The sequence below is a fragment of the Diplotaxodon limnothrissa genome, linkage group LG7 (genome assembly GCF_057381915.1).
Source record: "Diplotaxodon limnothrissa isolate DT_005_m linkage group LG7, D_limnothrissa_male_GT1.1, whole genome shotgun sequence".
NCBI classification, from domain to species: domain Eukaryota; kingdom Metazoa; phylum Chordata; class Actinopteri; order Cichliformes; family Cichlidae; genus Diplotaxodon; species Diplotaxodon limnothrissa.
The window spans coordinates 15,757,054-15,771,083 of record NC_140602.1 but is presented as its reverse complement, the minus strand read 5'-3'; the positions used below and the strand labels follow the sequence as shown (position 1 = coordinate 15,771,083).

Below are 14,030 nucleotides of genomic sequence, written 5' to 3'. Positions count from 1 at the left end.
CATTTACGGACTCGCTGTCCGTCGTTTATGACTGTTTTTGTTAATATGCGTGGGTGGATTTCAGTCTTCTCCCACTTGTTTGTGTTTAGAAATAATTACGAGGAAATTATTCGCATAAATCATTCCGATGTACTGAAACACAATCCATTCAGTCTCCCTTCAAAATAAAGTGCCAAACTGATTTGTTTGCTCGCTTTTCCCACTATTTACCACGCTAGAAGGCGTTTTCATGACATCGGGGGAAAATGCAACATAACATCAACAGTTAGGTTGTAAGTGGAAGTGGAAATTCTCGATTTAGCAACTGAAAAATATTCCCCGAAATGAAGGAGGGGTCAGCGGGGCAGATCCGAGCACCGCCCCGGGTCGAGACGGTGAACTTTGTCACAAATTTGACTGAGCAACACAGTGTGCGCCTCCTCTGCCTCTCCCCACTTATTCTTTCAGCGCTCTGCAAAATGTACATCTGCTTCAGCGTCTTGGCCGGACTGGCACTTCTCTGTTTCTTTTACATCAGCGCGTTTTGTCCCTACTTTGGCGAAGATTTCGCGTACATCCTAAAGAGCATTAAATGTGGCATCAGACTAACCAAATACAAGAAAATCAAGCCCTTTTACAGCATATTGGACTGCTTCTTGGATGCAGCGAAGAGGCACCCCAAAAGGATCTTTGTACACTTCGAAGGTCGCTCGTACACTTATGGCGAAGTGGACAAACAGAGCAACAAGGTGGCCCGAGCCCTGCAGGCTGAAGCCCGGCTGAAGGAGGGGGACACGGTGGCCCTGTTCCTTGCGAACGAGCCCAGCTTCATTTGGACTTGGCTCGGTTTGGCGAAGCTGGGCTGCCCGGCTGCCCTGCTCAACTTCAACATCAGATCCAAGTCCCTGTTGCACTGCTTCTCCTGCTGCGGGGCCAAAGTGATCATCGCCTCCTCAGGTGAGATACAGCGAGAAATAAATTATTGCGTCGGACCAGAGGAGGCTCTCGTTATTTGACGCGTCTCCCACAGGACTGCGAAGTTCAAAGTTCGACAGCAAGTGAGAGATAACTCTTCATGCTCGGCTTTTGTGCAAGTACGGAAAGTATCCTCAGATATTATATTATTAATTCTTCTTGTAAAATGATTTTGACCACGCAATTCATTGCAGAAGAGAAACGTGGGTCTCCAGCGTTTTACCCAACAGGGAATAAAAATCCTAAATTAAACCCTTTTACGCATCAAAGATGTTAAAATAAAGAGTTTATAAACAACAGTTTATATTAATTCTATAAATGAATGCAAACAGATACTGCTCAGTGCAGATTTTGCAGGCTACTTGACAATATAATTCACCCCGTCACATCTGTCCTGCCACTTTCCTCGTGTCTTATATTTATAGTAAGCTTTATTCCGCACTGCATCGCAGATGGATAAATGCACTGATTGTTCTGACAGCTGTATTTAGTTTGCAGGTAATGATTGTTGAATAATGCAATAATGAGATCAGATCATAACGTGGTCTATAAATGCTGGAAGGACTAGACTGACTAGATTCTGACTCACACTCTTAAGATTAGATACAGTGCAGTGTTGGCCCTTTTCCATCATCTGTTAGTGATGAACGATAATGCAAAACAAAAGTGCACTTATTCAGATGATCGCAGTTTTATTGGCACGGTGAACCTGCGTCAGGGACTCTCTCCCTGTTTTTTTTTTTTTTTGTCTGTAAATTAAACTAGAAGGCATGGATGATAATAATAAAAATAAATTGCTTTGCACCACCTGCCACACGAATGCTGTACTTCCAGCTTAATTATAAAAACCTCCAGCTAGAAACTCAGTGCTTCCACAAAGGAAAAACTGAGCTAGTCGGTCTTTGAGTAAATTGCGACATAAACCTAAACGTTTGTTTGAGATCAGTCCCAATCAATAACCTCTGCTTAAAGGTTATTATTGATCAGCTTTAGTCGCGGCCAAAAGTCAGACGTTAGGATAAACTTAAATAGATTAAAAAAAAAGTGCAGGAAGTGCATTTTTGCTGGATCGATTAATTGCTATTCTATATCTGCATATATGGAGGGGATACGATCTTGATTAATCAGAATCAGAATACTTTATTCATCCCGAGGGAAATTAGGGGTTACAGCAGGCAGCACGCTAATGGCGCATGCGCACTCACAAAGGAACCTTCTGACCAACTTTACACAAACATCACATTGGGCAGACATGTCAGAAGGTAGGCTGATAGGAAAAAAAACAACGAAAATACACTACATGAGGTAAGAGGAGGAGAAAAAAAAACTCCACTCAGACTGAGCTCCTAGTGGGAGAACAGTTTGATAAAAGAAAAAACACCTCAGCACAAAAGCACATGACTATCAATACACCATAGAAACACGAGACAAGCAACAGGGGCGGGTAAAGGGTAAGAGAGAGCCGGCACGTTTCATACAAATTACATGAACGCCAGTGTTTGGTTATAATGGTTAGACATAGAAGAGAAGCAGTGTTTAAGCTATTTTGGTGGTTCCAACTGTGGCAGTGCAGTTTTGAACGGATGAACATTTGCAAAAAGGAAAACGAATACTTCACATATGAGCAGAAATGATTAAAGAACAAGGGGGCTCTTTATGCTCCACACTGAAGAGCAACTTCATCGGAAGAACAATCTCAGCTTGCAAACGTGTTTCTTTGCGTTCTCATTATAGAACTTAAAAGGCCTTTACTAAGAAATGCATGCATGAGAGCTGAACTTCCCACCCCAGTGGGATCAGGGATACATGATACAGGCCCACATGTGTAGGTGCACATGTGCCACATTTGGCAACACAGCGCTATGACGGGCTGTGTTGAGCTGAAAGCTACTGTCTAATTGTAGAGCTGCAGGATGCTGTGGAGGAGGTCCTGCCGACGCTGAGGGAGCGGGGTATCAGCGTGTACCTCATGTCGGACAGCTGCAGTGTGCAGGGCATCACCGCTTTGTCTGACAAGATCTCCAAGGCCTCAGATCAGCCACTGTCCCGGGACCTCAGGGCCAACATCCATATCAGGAGCACCGCTCTCTACATCTACACATCTGGGACCACAGGTAACAACAGCAAACTGCTCTGAAACAAACGCTGGCACGCAAAATAAGATTGCAATGATAACAGTCAAGCTTATGAGGTGCATCAAGCTTCAAACACTAGATCTGTGCTCAGCCACACCTTCTGTTCTTGGAGAGGGGTGTTAATTGAACGTGGTCATCTGTGGGCAATAACATTTGCTGAAAGGCAAAAAGCAAACACACTCACAGCTTCCTAACTGATAAAAAGTGAACCCTGGGGTTTTCTTGTTACAGGATTTTTTTTTCCCTCACTCTGCATTGTTTTCACAGTTTACTAGCCAGTAGTTTTATTCTTTCCTGCCTTTATTGGCACACTGCAGAATGTCTTGGCACAGTACCAGTGTTAGTGACAGATTGTGTGTCTTACACATCTTACACATGCCTGATTTAGACAAACTGTGAATGCTCTCACTACTTCATAGCACTAACACAAGTGAAAACATAAACACTGAACCTTTAAGTCCTGGTTGTGTGAAGCCTGCACACATGTTTAATTGTGGTAATTAAATTTGATCAGACTAATGGGTGAGGGGGAAAAAATCTGCACAATTGTTCTTTCTGATGCAGGCTTGCTGATCTTCGCTCCATCAAGGCGCATTACAGGGATGTGCCTAAATTAAATGCTGTATGTCCCACAGAGCTTTTTCAGATAAGAGTAGCACATGATGCAAGCTGGAACATCTGTTATTCACCGTCATTTTAAATGGTATACTAGTTTTAGCTGGTGGAAAATAGGCTTAAATCAAAATTTAGTCCCAGTTGAGTCCTTAAGACGGTCTTTTACAACGATGTGCTGAACAAGCTTGGATCTGCAGAAAACCTGATGGATGTATAAGTCCACTCTTTAGCAACTTCTGTTACCTTTATTGCCTTATATTCATTCTTTTAAAAGATACAATTATCGTAAAGGTGAACACCACTCTATAGACTCTATAAACCTGCTGTGCCTCAGGTAGTAGAGTGGGTCATCTACCAACCAGGAGCTGGTGGTCTGAACCCAAGTTTCTCCTGATGCATTCAATGGAGTATGCATGTTAGAAAAAAGCACTGTATTAATGTGTGTGTGATTGGGTGAATGAGATCTGTGGCAGGAAGCACTCTGAGTGCTAAACTTGAGTTAAAAGGCGTGGTCTCAGGAGTTTGAAAAAAAGAAGGCAACTGGACGTCTTTAAGTTTTTTGTATGTTTTTTGTTGTTGTTGTTGTTTTTTTTAAGCTGAATTGTAAGCTGCTAATAGTTGGCTTCACAAGCCAAACCTGCTGTTCCGTGATGGTCATTCACAGTGGACATAGATGTCCTCCTTCACTCCTCGCTCGCGCTGTTTTCTCAGTCCAGAGTGACCTTTATCCTTTACGTGTAGCTCCTTAGACTGATAACCTATGCAGATATGCCGAAAGGCGTGGTACAAGTCCATTTACCATAACTTTAAGAAGAAGTAGAGTCATTTTTTCCTCGACTTCAATACACCTTTTTTTCAGTGTTTCCATTTAAACAAAATGTGGCTTCGGCACAGCATGGATAAAAACAGAAGAATCATTCACCTGATCGATTATTTAGTTTTCACCATTTAGAGTTATCTGCACCAGTTCATTATGAAAAATTCAGCATCTATAGCTGCTGAGAGTCCATTATATTCACCATCTACTTGGGACTGTTTGTTGCTGAGAAGATTAAATGTTGCTTTGTGCAGTCATTAGAAGATTCAGGATCAATGAATGAACCACAGTGAAGTGCATCATACTACTTTGTTCCTCTTTAATTCAAAAGCACAATCTGTTATTCTTTTCCCTGGGAAGGTTTGCCTAAAGCAGCCATTGTCACACATGAGAGGGTGTGGGCCGCCTCCTTCCTCCAGTCGATATGTGGAGTCACAGCAGAGGACATCTTCTACATCAATCTGCCTCTCTATCACAGCGCCGGCTTCTTGATCGGAATGACTGGAGCCATCGAGAGAGGTAATGATCCTCTTAATCCTCTCAAGAGTACAAGAGCAAAAGCATCTGCACGCCTGGGTCAGGAGCTTAAGCGGTTAAGGAAGATAAAGGTTGTGTAATATGATTTGACTTGCAGGTATTACCATAGTCCTGAAGAGAAAGTTTTCTGCCTCTCAGTTCTGGGATGATTGCAAGAAGTATGACATCACGGTGATGCAGCACATCGGTGAAACGTTGCGCTATCTCTGCAACACGCCCAAGGTAAGAGGAAACCTAATCAGTCTGCAGCTACGTCAGTCAGCCGCCGTCCTAATGGTGGAATATCTCCGTGTCCATCCCGCTCTTGGCAGAAAGACGATGAGAAGAACCACAAAGTGAGAATTGCAATCGGCAACGGTGTCCGAACGGACGTTTGGTCCGAGTTTCTTCATCGCTTTGGAGACATTAAAGTTAGAGAGCTGTACGCTGCCACAGAGGGAAACATCGGCTTCATCAACTACACGTCCAAGATCGGCGCAGTCGGACGAGTCAACTTTGTGCACCGGGTAGGAAAAGGAAGCAAGTCGCATGTTTTCACAGTGTGGTGCAATGTCTGTGTTAATATCTGGAGCTTACATTGGTCGATCACATTTAAATTAAATTGGAGCAAAATGTCATCAACAGCTACAGGAGTGAGTTGAATTTGAAAATAAACACCCACACACGCATTCTTGGATACAAAATGATGAACGGGCAAAGGGCGACTACATTTAAAGTTGTGGTGGCCGTTTGATTGGACAAACAGTGCATACAGATATTTTAAGCAAAACTTGACTGTGTTTGTCCCCCATGAAGAAGAGTCTCAGACTCTCTGTACACACAAATGATGAAGGCCATTATGTGTACAGTGTTTTTAAATGATCAGATCATTCAAATCACTTCTCTTGGCTAAGCACTTTACATTCTAAAACTTTATCTGTTAAAAATCACCCTCATTTCTTGGCGCAATCACTTACCTGGACCTCAGATAGAGATAGGCCTTGTACTATGAAGCAAGATCAGCATACACAGGACATATCTGACTTTATCTCATAACCTGTTCCAGAGCAGATTTGGTTTATAGTGTAAGTCAGAGTGGTGATGTAACCCTGTAATAAGTGAACCAACTTTGCAATACTTAGAAAAGTTACATGGATAAGCCTAAATCCTATTTTTTTTATCAAATCCTGAAACAAGCATGTTGATGTTTGTGCGTCCTCACAGAGTTGCTGCCATGCTGGCTGTTCCACTACTTTTAAAAATTTTAACTGGTGGGTTTTCTTTCCTTCTTCCTTTTCCAGTTTTTCTTCCCCTACACTTTGATCAAGTTTGACATTGAGAAGGAGGAACCTGTCAGGGACTCGCAGGGTCTGTGCATCCAAGCAGCCGTAGGTGAGTCTGTAAAGAGAAATCGGGTTCAATTTAAAGGAGTTTTAGTTTGATAGAAGTGAAATTAAAAAGGAGTTTTGATTTATTTTGTTTCCCGATGTCTCTACCAGGTGAAACGGGACTTTTAGTGGGAAGGGTAACAAAGAGGTCCCCCTTTGTTGGCTACGCTGGTAACAAGGAGCAGACTGAGAAGAAGCGGCTTCGAGACGTCCTGAAAAAGGGCGACCTGTACTTCAACACCGGCGATTTGCTTCGGTTCGACAAAGAGAACTTTGTGTACTTTCAAGATCGAGTCGGCGACACTTTCAGGCAAGTTGTGACTCATTTTTGTGTTGACCTGTCGCTTTGTTTTTGTGGTTCTGCCCAGATGATCGAGTCTAGACTGAGTCACCGTTTGGTCTGGTTTAGTTCTCAGCTATTAAAAGTATAAAAATATGCAATTAACAGCTGGTTAGAATAGTGTGTGTGAAAATGGCTTTTTTTCTTTTGTGCAGGTGTTTACTTGCAGATCAGGTTCAAACTGTGCTGCAGAAATTGTTCATTGGAGTCTTTTCGTGTTTTTTGTTTCAGGTGGAAAGGAGAGAATGTCGCCACATCGGAGGTTGCAGACATTCTCACAATGGTTCACTGCATATTAGAGGCGAATGTTTACGGTGTGAAAGTTGAAGGTAAACGCACTCGGGTCATAAATATTAAAACCTTACAGAGCTGTCTGCACTTTGCATTTCATATTTCTCTCATTTTTCAATCAAGGTCATGAAGGGCGAGTCGGCATGGCAGCTCTCACTTTGGAAGAAGGACAAAAGTTCGACTGCTCGGCCACGTACACGCAGGTCGTCAACTACCTCCCAGCTTACGCGAGACCCAGATTCATCAGGATTCAGGTAATAAATATAAATAAATAATACATGCACATCCAGACCAGACGGGCCGCTATGGCTTAAAGATATTGTTTTAATTTGTGGTCTGATTCTGCTGTACTCACGGAGTTCATCCTTTCCACCTTTAATTAGTGCATGCTCAAAGGCTAAACGTGCTAAACGCTTGGTGTCTGAAATCCAGATGGCTGAAGCGGTGTGTGGATCAGAGTCTGAGCCCGAGTTTTTACTGTGTAAGATTACCAATAATGCAGATCAGAAATCAGATGTGTCATTGGGTCCCAATGTTGTTTTTTCTAGACAAATATTAAGGATTTCAGATTTTTCCTTTGAACCAAACAGGAAGGCAGTGCAGTGATGTAACCCTAACACTTCCTTCAGGGTTAGGGACAGCTGCAAGAAATGCTGACTCTGGCAACATATTTTCATGACTTGGTAAAACCGTAGAGGATGTGCCCTCCAGATAAAATTATTGGAGATGATTAAAAAGAAAGTTCCCAAGAAAGTGCAGTACAGGACCGTTCTACAGCTACTTTAACTATGAAATATTTGGATTTATGTACCAAGGAAATTACTCTAATATACCTTTTACCCCCAAAACTGCCTTAATTTATTGTGGCATAGATTCAACAAGGTGAAACATTTGTCAGGAACTTTGCTCCATGTTGACCTGACAGCATCACACAGCTGCTGCTCCCGTTCCACCACATCTCAAACACACTACTCAATTGAGATCTGGTGACTGTGGAGGCCATCTGAGTACAGTGAACTCACTGTCACGTTCAGGAAACCGATTGAGATCATATGAGCTTCATGGCATGGTGCGTTATCCTGCTGGAAGAAGCCATCAGAAGATGCATACACTGCGGTCATACAGGGATGGACATTAGAAACAATGCTCACATAGGCTGTGGTGTTTAAACGATGCTCAGTTGATACTAAGGGTCCCAAAGTGAGCCAAGAAAATATCCCCCACTCTATTACACCAAAACTATCCTTAACTGTTGAGCCAACGCATGAAGGAGCAATGATTACATGCTCTTTCCACCAAAATTGTGACCCTACCATCTGACTGTTGCAGCAGAATAAGACGCTCGTTAGACCAGAAGATGTTTTTCCCAATCTTCTAAGTGAACTTTGATCTGTCAGTGTGAATTATAGCTTCAGTTTCCCGTTTTTGACTGATAGAAGCACCGGCATGTTCTTATCTCTTTTGAGTTAATGTTGCCGTCCTCTAATAATAACTGTGTAATATTGCTTTGCAGTTTGTAGCTGATATCTGATCTGATTGACAGCATTGTTATTGGCGGTTTATCTTAATTATGTTTTGGTTTTCTTTGCTTTTTGTTCTACACTAAAGCTTGACACAAAAACATCTTTCAAACTGTGTTTTGCAGCCCTGCCTGGAGATGACGGGAACCTTCAAGATGAAGAAAGTGAAGTTGGTGGAGGAAGGATTCAACCCAGCTCACATCAAAGATCCTCTATACTTCCTGGATCCTGAAAAAAAGACTTATGTGCCCTTGACCGAAGAAATCTACAGAGCAGTCGTCTCGAAGGAAGTCAAACTCTAACACAGAAGCTAAAGTAGTCACTGCTGAGCCACTTTGTTTGCAAAGAAATAACAATAATGGATCTTAACAGATACTAATCTCAGGGACGGACTCGGAAACGTCAAGTCACGTTTGGAGAGATGGTTTTCATCTTTAGCACAGCTACCTTCACCTCTTACAGTGACACTATGTGATACAGAGAGTATGTGCTACTCACTGTGTTCTTAATTTGTTAATTAATTCTTTGGACAGTTAACCATAACATGCACATTTTACTGTAATCGCCTTTGTTTTTACATTGGACTGAAGCTCTTTTAATCCATTCCGATATCAGAGTCTGGATATTGACTTTTCAACATCTACTGTATCTCTTATGTAGGGATTTGTTGTTACCTAACTGGACTTTTGTACAGAGGTAAAAGCAGACACTGCGTTATCTGTTTGTGTACTGATGACACACACTGTAAATTAACAGTTTTATTGCATAACACTGCCCTGAAGTGCTGAAGTGTTAATGTAGCAGCTGCCGTTGTGCCCTTATAACCACATGTGCGCACAATAAGAGGAACCTCCAGGCAGGCTTGCGGGGTGACTAACCTGCGCAACCTTTGACATAAATCAGACAAACTCTGTCACACCCTGTTGTTTAAAAAAAAAAGAAAGAAAAAAAACATAAAAAGAAACTTGACAAACAGGCAGAGATCAGTGAACTCTGATAAGATATTTCTAAATGTTGTCTGACACTGAACTTTGTCTTAAATGACTCCCTTGAGCTACTGCAGAGTAAAGGTTAAACCAATCGAATTTATACAGGAAAAAAATCAAGTTTGGTTATTCCATCCTATTGACCTTTATTTTGTACAAATCACAGGGCCTACAGCAATATGACAAAAACATTTTATGTGGAATAGTTACACTTGTATAGTACGGATTTTTAAATGATGCAATTCTAAGAAGGTCAATGAACTTTTCCACCCAGATACTCTGATCAGAAAATATTTAAAACAGAGCACCACAGACTAGAACTGGGGGAGACGATGTGAAAGCACCACATTTGCTGTTTATGATGGATCCAGAAAGCTGACTGAATGAGGAGACCAAACGTTCACTCCATCCTGACTGCAGCTAAACTGCTGCAGGAAAAAAAAACCTGCCATCTCCACAGCTCCATCACTCAGGCCTTCAGAGTAATATTCAGTTCAAGTTGAATTTATATAGAGCCAAATCACAACAGTTGAGTCAAAGCGCTCCATTTTTGTAAGGTAAAGACACGCTGTGGAAGAGATTATTAACAACTAATGATTAAATGCAGAGAGGTGTATAAAACACAGTGAGGGGAAAAGAAGGTGAATGAACACTCATTGCATCATGGATAGCCTCGAGCAGCCTGGGCCTATTGCAGTGTAGACAGGATTCTGGGTCACCTGATCCAGCGCCAACGATCTACATTATCACAAAGTAAAGTTTAATCAAATGTTAAAAGGAGAGATTGTGTCTGTCTGATGAATCCAAACTTGGAGCTGGTTCCACAGAAGAGGAGCCTGGAAGCTGAAGGGGCTGCTTTTCTACTTTTAAATATGATAAGAACAACAACTGAGGCCGCAGTCTGAGTGAACTGCTGTAGAGTGGTGGGTATGGTATTATGGGGTCTTTAAGATAAAATGGCGCCTGATTATTAAAGACCTTGTATGTGAAGGGAATGGATTATGAATTCAGTTTGACAACCTACTTTGAGTTTACTAAACAGCATTCAAACTCACAGCACACAGATTCTCGATCTTATGAGTCGAATTCCAAAAATACTCTGATCAACAGCACTTGTCACTGGATTCCTGATAAAACCCTCATAATGCAATAAGGCAGTGGTGGGATGGTGCTATGAGTGTACATAATCTAGAAAAGGATAAATATAGCCAAAGTGTCCTTGAAGAAAACCTAGGCTGGGGAAGATGGTAAACAGATGCTTCCTGTCAAATAGGAGACGAGAAGTTCCTCAAATCCAGCAGTCCAAAGGCTGCAGATGTGCTCAGTGTTAAATGCTGCTTAAAGGGTTTCTACAAATCATTTAGTAAACATGCAAACATTTCTAGAAACACGTTTTGACTTGCCTTCTTATTGATTTTTTTCCTGATATGCAAAAATCCAGAAAATCCAGTACAGGGAGTTAAGCTCGCTGTGTGAACAGTAACCCACCCCAACGTCTCACTACATTTACAGATGGAACATTTTAGCAGGCAGGCGCAGAAAACTCAAAACTGAGCAATAAATTATTTCAAAAACAGCCGCCAACTCCTGAACCCTCGCGGGAATCATCTCGGATCCATTTGGCAGAAAATAAACTGGTGTTGCTGTGTCGCTATCTAAAAAGACGTGGGAAACAACACAACAGTGGAATCTGGGCAGCGTTTACTTTATAAATGAATTTATTTAGTAATACAGTGGTATACTTAGAAATGTGTTGCAAAGGAAAACAAATGAAAGTAAAATCAAAATAAATAAAAAGAATGTCAGCCACACGGGGAAAAAAACCAAAAAACTAGTGTCGGGTTGAAGCAGTGTTGTCATATCAAAAGAAAAATAGTACTGATGTGCCATAATAAATTGTCTTAGTACAAAAATACATTTCAGGGCACACAATACAGCATCCAGTATCACAAAGAAAGGAAGGGACCACTCTTCACAGCAGCCCCCCTCAAATACGTCTTTTAAAATCATTTAAACCGAGCACTTCTCTATTTTGTAAATAAGAATAAAAAGTTTTCTGACAGTTAAAAATGCCTTAAGTAGTGTGTATGTTTGTAATGTGTGTACGTGTTTGTATACGTTGGTAGAAAAGTCGGACTTATTACTGCTTATGTCAGTTCCAAGGCTCAGGGGTATAACCAGAATACAAACATAACCAATGTAACCGCTTTCTCTTTTTTAAACAAACGTTTTCTCTTTTATACAAAATAACAAAGATGTACAAAAGTTCATTTACAGAGAACCAAGGCCATATGCTAGCATTATGTACAGCCACAACTTAAACATCTTCTAGCTTGTTGTTTTGTTTTTTTGTATTTCCTCAGACTTCATATGCATAGCAGTAAAAGAAAGCATACCTTTTTCACCAGTCTCAATTATTCTCGTGTGCTAAATCCGAGTTCACCGTTTTTAGGAGAAAATGCAGAGACAACGACGACAACTTCTTTTTCTTCTTCTTCTGCTTCTTCCGTAGTGATCGCTACAACTGAAGGAACCGATGTTTTAAAGTTTCACTGAAAAGTTAATATGCAGATAAGGCATCACTGCTTGCAGTGTACGATGGGATTTCTCATGTGTTGAACTTAGTAGTAGCAGGCTTCTGAACCTGAGTCATAGCACATGCATAGATCTCTAGACAGCAGGAGTTTGTAAAATCAAGTCAGTATATTTATCTACGGTAAAACATTTCTACAAAAAACACGTTTGAAACAGAGAGAACCCCGCTGGACGAGCGGGTGTCTGATACTAATACTTAACCTTCATTCTTCATTAGTTTTTTTTTTTGTTTAAATCTCGATGATGCCTACGTCTTCATGAGTCACGCTGAGCAATTTCTCAAGTCCTCAGAGATCCATCATGAGTGAAACGCATGACCACAGAACTCACAAACAAAAGTTTTGCATATACAAACTTTGCTGTTTGTGAGTTGTTGTTTTATTTTTGTTTTTATTTTTACAGTATGCAAAAATCAAACTGCAATATTAAACAAGTTTTCAAAATTATCCTCTTTTGTTTTGTTTTTACCTCCTCCACCGCTCTGAACCTTTACAAAATTAGCTAAAAATGTCAAAATGTGATTATTCAGTCTGTGGCACTGGTCATGCATTCCAACTCCAGTTCCTTTTGTTTAAATAACGTTTTCATCTTTATTTTTTGCAAGCCTTGTAAGCACCAAACCAAAAAAAAAGAAAGAAAGAAAAGAAAGGAGGAGTACAGCCTTGGGGATGCTGGACTCTGACTCTCCTTGTGTGTGTTTTTTTAAGTTTTTTTAAATTTTGGGCACAGTAAACAACGTGAGTTTGAGTTCATACTTCATCAAGCATTTTGCACCGCGGAGTGGGCACGGCAGGGGAGACTCGGGTCCCCTGCTTTATCACATTCAGTAACAGGCCAGCTGTTGCCCTCTTCAGAAGTGGTCAATGAGCACAGACACACAGTTTGCACCCACCAGGTAGTTTGGGTCTCCAGGGAGAGATTTGTTCTGCCAAGTTTTGGGATCACCTGCGGGGAACAAGAGACGTGACGTCAGCTGATGGAGAGCAGCTTTAAAATACAGAAAACTGAAACTGAAGGTACTCGAAACACGCGATTTAATAAAAATGCAAAGGCTGGTGATTTCAAATGATAGTGCACAAATTAATGAAGGGTGTTTCATGAATTTATGTTCCTCAGATGAGTGCATGTAATTAAGTAGTACTTAATTTAATGAATTTCAACATACTTATTCCACACATGAATTTAGAAGCAACCAAACTAGCAGGACTTCAGTTGAAAGGTCATGTACACCTGGCTGGCCTTTGTAAAAGCATTCAGCGCCAAGTTAGTGTCTACGTGCTGCCTCGTGATCTGATTTGATTTGAAAAGTGATTTGATTTGATTTGAAGTCCTTACTGTCATTTTTAAATCAAAAAATAATTACTTTAGTAATAAGAAAAGTTTACTAAAAGCAAGAACCCTGAGTGTGTGTCTAAATATACACCGACTGGCCACTTCATTAGGTGCACCTGTTCAACTGCTCAGTGAGGGGCTGGTCTGGGCATTTTGCAAAATCGCTGACCAAAATCTCATATCCCGATATAAGACTTCCATCGTCCCGATAACGATATAAATCACAAAAATGTAACATTTTCTGTAAATTCTGTGAATCTCGGGCAGCTCGACTTGCATGAAATGTTTCCAGCTGCGCGTCATGGAGTCGAGTGTTTTAACAGATGCATGAAACTATACATTTTTAGACATAAGTTGTAACGGCCGCCGTTTTCTTTGTGAGTATTTATTACACGGCGTGCTGCGGGGAAAAGCCTTTTCTAATGTTTGAGTCTAAGGTTTATTTTTTAGCACTTGGCGGCTCTTTTTTTACTTCTCATTCGTAAATAATCTGCTCTTTCACGTGATTCAGTTTATTTTGAAAAGTCTCAACAGGATCTTG

General features: G+C 41.1%; 2 protein-coding genes across 5 annotated transcripts in view; one reads left to right on the top strand and one right to left on the bottom strand.

Annotated features, from left to right (window-relative positions):
- Window positions 1–404: 404 nt before the first annotated feature.
- LOC146628046 (long-chain fatty acid transport protein 2-like) lies at window positions 405–9,551 on the top strand. The gene is made up of 10 exons (XM_085359329.1): window positions 405–936; window positions 2,859–3,068; window positions 4,882–5,040; window positions 5,156–5,280; window positions 5,370–5,564; window positions 6,339–6,429; window positions 6,537–6,735; window positions 6,997–7,094; window positions 7,180–7,310; window positions 8,702–9,551. The coding sequence occupies exons 1-10, from the start codon at window positions 459–461 to the stop codon at window positions 8,876–8,878; spliced, it is 1,863 nt and encodes a 620-aa protein (XP_085215455.1). The 5' UTR covers window positions 405–458; the 3' UTR covers window positions 8,879–9,551.
- A 3,059-nt stretch (window positions 9,552–12,610) lies between these two features.
- The window catches only part of tjp1b (tight junction protein 1b), a 40,933-nt gene continuing 39,513 nt past the window's right edge, over window positions 12,611–14,030 (bottom strand). For all 4 annotated transcript variants that reach the window (XM_085359325.1, XM_085359328.1, XM_085359326.1 and 1 more), the window contains one exon: window positions 12,611–13,102. In XM_085359325.1, coding sequence (XP_085215451.1) covers window positions 13,008–13,102 — 95 coding nt within the window. In that variant the 3' untranslated portion in view covers window positions 12,611–13,007. The remainder of the gene's footprint in view (window positions 13,103–14,030) is intronic.